The sequence below is a fragment of the Bison bison genome, unplaced genomic scaffold, assembly GCF_000754665.1.
Source record: "Bison bison bison isolate TAMUID 2011002044 unplaced genomic scaffold, Bison_UMD1.0 scf7180017864482, whole genome shotgun sequence".
In the NCBI taxonomy this organism is placed as follows: domain Eukaryota; kingdom Metazoa; phylum Chordata; class Mammalia; order Artiodactyla; family Bovidae; genus Bison; species Bison bison.
In genome coordinates, this window is record NW_011495042.1 from 6,266,988 (window position 1) to 6,274,535 (window position 7,548).

General features: G+C 60.9%; 1 protein-coding gene across 5 annotated transcripts in view; it reads right to left on the bottom strand.

The window, feature by feature from the left end:
- The window catches only part of SLC6A6 (solute carrier family 6 (neurotransmitter transporter), member 6), an 85,233-nt gene that overhangs the window by 14,160 nt on the left and 63,525 nt on the right, over positions 1–7,548 (bottom strand). For all 5 annotated transcript variants that reach the window (XM_010862487.1, XM_010862485.1, XM_010862484.1 and 2 more), the window contains 3 exons: positions 4,040–4,174; positions 2,804–2,907; positions 2,547–2,671 (listed from right to left, as the gene is read on the bottom strand). In XM_010862487.1, coding sequence (XP_010860789.1) covers positions 2,547–2,671; positions 2,804–2,907; positions 4,040–4,174 — 364 coding nt within the window. The remainder of the gene's footprint in view (positions 1–2,546; positions 2,672–2,803; positions 2,908–4,039; positions 4,175–7,548) is intronic.

Consider the following 7,548-nt stretch of genomic DNA (forward strand, 5'->3'; position numbering starts at 1 on the left):
TGAATTGCAGCCAGAAACCACATCGCACGGCGTTGACCACACGCGTGGTGGCGAGGGTGAGTCGCTTTACGCCCAGAGTCCACCCCGATGTAAGCAAAGTCCAACCATAATCATGACCGTGTCCTCAGAGGCGATGGTGGAAAACCCCCAGGAGGGGTGCGAGGGCGCTCGTCCCAGCCCCAAAGCCCTAGCTGCAGTAGGACCCTCGTCTCCATGGGGCTGGGGCCCCCTGGGACCCCCGCGTCAGCTCCGGCCTGACCGTAGGCGGCACTGGGAGGGGTCGACCCAGCCGCAGCGAGACAGATGTAAAATGGGGCCCCCACCCCAGCCCCCCCCCGCCTGCCCGCTGGGCCCCGAAGCTTCTCAACAGCTACTTCTGTATCTCAGTGTGTTGCCTTTCTCGAGCCAGCCTCGGGGAGAGGGTGTGAGCACCCTTCTCGGAAAGCAAGGGGACTGAAGAGAGAGGACAGGGGATGTGGCAGCCGCTGGAGCCCCTGGGGCAGCAGAGACGCCCACGCTACGCTTCATTCGCAATGTCCACACCTCATGGCTAAAAGATTATCTTGTTCCAATGCACTTTGCTCAACGTGGCGCTTGATAAAAAGCTTATTAGCGAAATAATCACCCTTGATGTGTTGGCTGTTCAGACATCACCGTGGGGAATAAACGACAAGGTCTTTGAAGTGGACGGGAATAAGACACAACTCAGCTTGACGGTGAAGACTAGGTTACAGTACCTAGCTGTCCGCAGACAAGGATCTGTTTCATGTACCGACAGATGACCTCCCACCACTCAACTCCCTCCACGCTCCTGGCCATTCCCCACCAATCAGAATTGGTTGGCAAGCCCTCGGCTGAAGAAAAGCCATGTGCAAAGGGGTGTCAACTGTCTCCTCTCGGTCACTCTGCCAAACTCCCACATAGGCATGGCTTCTGCACTTCTGCAACTACTTCCTGTGTCCCTCAGTCTCTGGCCTGCCTCTGGGGGCTCCCAGGGAAGGAAACTCTGTCTAAAGGTCTGATCTGGGGCCCGGGACAGGGCAGAGGAGCATGGGACCAAAGCGTGGGCTTGCCAGGACTGCCCTGCGGCACCAGGTGTAGGAGGAGGGGCCGGGTGGGGGGAAGTGGGGCCTGGGGCTCTGAGAGGCTCACACACCACGGGCCAGAGGCCGTCACACACATGCAGGGTAGGACGGGGAGGCCGGAGGGGGCACCTCCTCACATGAGAGGGGCCTGTCCAGCCTCTGGTGGGCACCCTGCCCAGGACACCGCAGATCCGACCTTGAGCAGCCCTTGCTCTCAAGCTGCTGGTGGCAGGGGTGAAGCTGACCCCTGAATACACGATGGCGAGGTCCCGAAGCCCCAGTACTAGGGGCTCCGGCTGGGGAACCAGGACACCATCCTGTGTTTCCAACAAGGGCAAGGACTCCAGTCTGGGCCCCGACAGTCAGGACCTCGCAGTCTCCTCTTGGCCCTGAGAGAAGCCTCAGCCCAGGGCCCTCACCTGCCCCTCGGTGACCCCTGAGGGGTCCTGGCAAGTCGGGAGGTCAGGCTGGGCAGAAGAGCAACAGCCGCCCTCTGGGTGACCTGGGCAGGAGGGGAGGAGGGCAGAGGAGCAGGAAAGGCGGACCCCAGGGGTCCTGGGAGTGAGGTTCTCAGCACCACACGGAAGCCCAGCAGCTCAAAGCCGCGGGCCCAGGACCTGGAGCTCGTGGGGGGCACCTCTTAGAACTGGGCACCTAGGCTTCTGAGGCTCTGGGGTCCTGGCAGCTGAAGCCCTCACAGTTCTCAGGTTCCAGAACTATCTTGCTGGAACCCCAGGATCCCAGCCTCAGCCTCCAGGCTCTGCAGACTCTGACCCTAAGACTATCTGCACTTGCAGCTGTCTTGCGGGGGCGGGGGGTGTCCCACCCATGGAGCCCACACCCCCGAGGGGTGGAGGGGTCCCCACAACCTACCCCCAGACTGAATCTGTCACTGTGCCAGAGGGTGGCCTGTCACACCCGGTCCTTCCCCAGCCCGGGCAAAAACGGTGGGTGCTTGACACAGGGCAGAGACCGACCCAGTCAAACAGGAGACGGTGGTGGGGTGAATGAAGGGGTCGCTTAGGGCAAAGTGCAAAATACAGAAACCCAAGCTGAGAAGGTGGCGACGGGCTGCCGACGGGTGGCTGCCCTGCCCCTGAGCTGGGAAAGTGCTTTCTGTTGCTGAAACCAGGAGTTTGCTATAGGGAAGGACAGGGAGTGGGTGGTGTAGGGCAAAGACCACTTGAGAAGTGCTGAATGTTCCCCAACTTGACCAGCCCCCATGTTTCTGCCGTCCCTGGGGCAAAACCGCAGTGACGATGTTCCCAATTTAGCTTTTGAACTCTTTGAAACCTGGGGGACATCGTGGTGCGAGAAGGGGGTGGGGTCGGGGTTCATTTCAGAAACCAGGTTCATCCCCCCGCAAAGCCCCCTGGGCGGGGGTCTGGCTTCATGCCTGCAGTACTCGGCTCACACACTAGGTGGCAGCGCCCACCACCACTGCCACCAACACCACCATACCTGACTCAGCCACATCAGCAATGTCCACCCCTTGCTCTTGTGCCATGAAGCCCAGGATGGAAAAAATTGCGAAGCCAGACACAAAACTGGTACCACTGTTCAGGCATCCCAGCAGCATACAGTCCCTATGTTACACATATGTCAGGGAGCAAGTTAATTCACAACACAAGGAAGCCACGCTCCCTAACTTCTCTTTTTTCTTTTCTTTAAACATCATCACTTCTAAGGCCCACCAGGCCTGCCGGCGCAACACTTGCCTGTATGAGTTGTACTTGTACTCGTTGTAGCTCCCCAGCGAGGTCATGGCCCCCAGGCAGATGGCGTAGGAGAAGAATATTTGGGTCCCAGCATCGATCCATACCTGGAAGGGTGCGGGGGCGGGGGAGGGTGGCGAAGAAAAGACAAGAAGCGTCGTCAGAGCCGGCTTCCTGGAGGCGGCGGCGTGGGTCCCGAGGACTCCGCCTAGAGGTGTGCAGATTCTCCATGCGATTGGAGCATCTGTGCTGGAATCCAGGGTGCAAGCAGAACCCCAGAAGTCTAAGAGCCCCCCAACCCCAGTTCACTGAGCATCAGGGTTAAGAGGCCCTGCTTTTGAAGCAGAGGCACCTGGAGTCCAACCACGGAATCATCGTGGGCAAGTAAATATGACTCCCGGAGCCTCGGTTTTCACACCTGTACTGTGGGCTCCGCTCCTCTGCCCCACAGTGCTTTTTTTTTTTTTTTTGGAGGTTCAAAGAGTTAAGATTTAGCCTAGCGCCAGACACACGGTAAGGCTGCTATCCTTATGGTCACTGCTATTGTCTGGGGATCCCCGCCCAAGTTGGAAGTGGGAGGAATTCCCGGATGGATTATGCAGGCAAAGCCGTTCTCCAGAACCTTCGGCAGGCAGCCCCTGACGGCCGCCCAGCCGTCTCCCAGCTGTCCTCTGATGATGGCTGAGCCCTTGCCCCCAACCTCCCACCCAGGGCGTGGGGAAGAGACCCAAAGTGGCACAGGCCCTTGGGGACAACCTAAAGGCTGAGAACCCTGGGGACAAAAGGTCCCGAAATGGGCCAGTGAGATCTCCGACCCCTGCGGCCACGTGGCTGAGTGCCTCGGTGGGGGGGGACCGTTAGTGTTTATCCCCTGACCTTCTAAGAGGTCACAACTCTGAACTCCACCCTCAGCCCAGGGCACCCCCACGATGCAGCCTCAAGGCTGCCGTGGGCAGAGGAGGAGACCAGCTTCCGGAGACGTCTCTGCCTTACCTGGCGCCGTGCCTAAAGCAGCCTCTATAATTGGCCTGCCTCGGGAGGCCTCATCACGAAAAGATACACACCGCCGGGACGGCCGGCGGGCACCATGAACAACCCACCGGGGCCCAGTGGAAAAGTACCAGGGCTGAGTACTCCCCGGCTCCATCTGGGCCAGAAGCACAGGCTTCAGTTTCCTCCCCGCATGCCGGCCCCGGGGGTGGGGGTGGGGGGTAGGGAGGCCACGCTGCCCCGCGGTACCTGTGGGTCCTCCAGGCGGCTGATGTCGGGGTACAGATAGAACTTGATGCCTGCGCCCGCACCGGGCAGCGTCAGCCCACGGACCAGCAGCACCAGCAGCATAGCGAATGGGAACGTGGCCGTGAAGTAGACAACCTGCAAGGGGCGGGAGCCATTCAGCCACTCAGCAGACCCTCCTGCTGCTGGTCGAGCCCCAGCATCCGCTCCGAGGCAGGCGCTCCGGAGCCAGGCTCGGTCCGCCCTTGCTGAGGGACCTGGGGCGTGACGCTCACCCTCTCTGGGCTGCAGGCCCCTCACCGGCAACCTAGGTGTAAAGCAAGTACCCACCTCACACACAGACTTACTGACACTCGAATCCTGCAAATATTTACAGGGCCCTGGAAATACAGAGAACCAGTCCCTGCCCTCATGGAACTGACATTCCAGTGGGTGGAAAAAGGGAAATGCACAATAAGAGTAAATGATCGTGGGTGAATGCCCAGGGGTTGGCCCACAGCGTGTAGTACGCATCAGCTAAGGTTCGCAGGGAGGCCTGGAGGGCTGCAGTCCACCGGGTCTCAGAGTCGGCACGAATGAGCGACTAAACATTCGCAGCGTTAGTATGACTTGTGGTTCAGAACCAGGTAAGTGTGGGTTCGAATCCTCGCTCCATCCCCTCGTGTGCTGTGTGACCTCGGCCATGACGCTTACCCTCTCTGGGCCTGCGGCCTTGTGTGTAAAATGGGGATAAGAGAAACAAAAGGCCCTCACTAATGGGCAAGGCGAGGATGCAACGGAACGGCGCTCACAACGTGGTCAGAACAGCACAAGGCAGGTGGCTGCTTAGACGTGCAGAGAAGGGGGTCTTTTGTTGACCGGGTGGTTGAGCAGGAAGCATCGGGGAACTTCTGGAGAGGAAACCAGGATGGGTCGTGCCTCACGTCCCCGGCAGGGTGAGGTCAACGCCAGGCGGGGACCACAGATGCCCCAGGCCACGCCTTTCCATCCCCGAGGGCCCTGCCCTACTTCCTCTCCCGGCCTGTCCCCAAAGCACCGGCCTTCAAACCTCCTGTGGCCTCCGTTTACAGATTGGATTTTCCCAACTTTCACTCCAGCACAAGAAGTCCTCAGGAGGGGGCATGTGCCTGAGCAGGGCTCAAAGGTGTCCGGGGGCACGGACAGTGAAATCCTGCTATTTCAGCCGGGCGCTGGCTGAGCCAGGTCTCCTGAGCAGCAGCCCACTCCATGCTCAGCACGTCCCCAAATCAGTGTGTGCTGGCCGCCTTGCTGACGAAGGACAAACAGGAGCTGGGCGGGGCTCCCAGACATCTTCAAACCACCACTGCGCACAGGGCATCTTGGTGTGTGGTGGAGGACATGCGAAAGTCCATAGTGACCATCAGAAATGCTGAGACTAGCTCACGGAGCCCCCAACTCCTTCTGAGGGGGCCGGGGGACCAGGGAGGAGCCGCTGCATGGCCAATGCACCCATTTTCCAGGTGTGGAAACTGAGGCCCAGAGAACAGGATGAAGGTTCGCGGCGCTGGGGGAGAGGACAGTGCCAGGACAGTATGGGGCACTCCCGGGACCCAGATAACAGACAGAGGCGGAGGGTGACAGAGCCCCAAACCTTGCCCAGCTGCCGCGGGAAGCCTGGGTGGAGCCAGTTCTCGGATGGAGCTGCCATCCCTTTGAGTAGAAACAACTAGAAGTGGGCTTTGAAAGGGCGCGAAGGAAGCTCTCAGGGCTCGCTGGGCTCAGCTGCCCTGGGCCAGTGCCAGCAGCCAGGGTTTACCGAGCGCTTCCTGTGTGCCAGCTGCAGATGCCCGTGCAGTAACTGCACTCAGTGGGTCTTGCCCTGACCCCGTCCTGTAGATGGGGAAACTGCGGCCCACAGAGCCAGCCCTTGCCCACGGGTCACCCAGCACTCAGGCGGCAGAGCTGGATGGTCCAGAACCTGCTTCAGCGGCAAGAGCACAGCAGGAAAGAGCCCCTCGATGTCTGCAGTTTGTCTGGTCTTCCCCAAGAGCAGGATCCCAAGGCTCCAGGGCTCAGGTCGGAGATCGGGCTCTGGGGCAGGCTGGCTGTCAGACCCTGGGCAAGCTACAGCCCCTCTCTGGGCTCCACGTCCCCACCTGAACCAGCGGGGCTCTGAAGTTCCCTCCAGCTCTGCTGAGGAGTCCGTACCCGGGGCCCTCCCAGAGGGGCGGCTCGGCCTCCGCGTCCTGGGTCGCCCAGCGGTGGGCCCCCCAGAGGAGCGGGGGTAGAAGGGCCGCCCTCCTTCCGCCCCCACCATGCCCTCCCTGGACGCCCCTCTCCCTGACTGCCCTACAGGCCGCTCCAGAAGACAGGAGAGCCCTCCAAGTCCCGGGAACCAGCGGGCATACGTGGAGGGCGGGGCCGGCCAGGAAGCCACAGAAGGGGCGAAAGGAAGATGGCCGGCCCGCAGGCTGCTCGGGCCCGGCCCCGGCCCACGCGGAGAACAATGATGCCGACAGCGGCGGGCGAGGGCGGAGGGCAGAGGCTGCCACTTCAAAGCGCACGGGGGCCCCGGGCTGGGCAGGCGGGCGGGGGCCGGGGGGCTTTGTGTCAGGGACACAGGACGCCTCCCAGGGTGGAGTGGGGGTGGGGGTGGGTTCCCTTGTTTCCACACGTTCGTTTCCCTAGCACTTCTGCAGCGCCTGCTGTGTGCCAGGCGCTGTATAACACTCATCCTGACGACTGCAAGGAGCAGACTGTCACCTACGTTTTCTAGATGAGGAAACAGAGGCATCAGGGGCCCAGGGCCAGCCGGTGGCAGAGGAGGGATTTGGGCCAGGCTGGCTGGCGTGTGCGTGTGTGTCTGTATGTGTGTCTGTGTCTGTGTGTGTTTCTGTATGTGTCTATGTATCTGTGTGTCTGCGTGTGTCTGAGTGTGTGTCTGTGTCTGTGTGTATGTCTGTGTGTCTGTGTCTGTGTGTGTCTGAGTGTGTGTGTCTGTCTGAGTGTGTGTCTGTGTGTATGTCTGTGTCTGTGTGTTTTTCTGTGTTTGTGTCTGTGTGTGTCTTGTGTTTGTCTGTGTCTGTGTGTGTGAGTATGTCTTTGTGTGTGTCTGTGTGTGCACGCTTTCTCCCCACGCCCAGGGCAGCACAGCCCACCTGCTCACGCCGCCGTGGCGGCCTCTCTGGCAGGACACCCTTGTTTTGCAGAATCTGCCAAGGCCCAGCCCCTGAGCGCCATCCTCTCAGCCTCCTGGTGACTCTCGGGATCCCCGTGGGAGCGGCTCTGCCAGCCGCCACCAGTGGGTCTCTGGCAGGGGCCCTGTGCCAGGATGCGGTATTTTTCCACTCTTGCTGGCAAACTTCCGTGGCTGCTCTGAGCCCGCGACCCAAAAGCCCTGCAGCCCAAGTGCGCTGGAAACTTACAAAGCCAGCGCCTCCTCCCCGCCCCTGTGACGGCGGGGAGAGGGTGGCCGGCCAGGCACCAGGGGGACGCGCTGGTCTCTGCCGCCCTGGGCTTCCTCTGGGGAGGTCATCTGGGCAGCGCGGGTT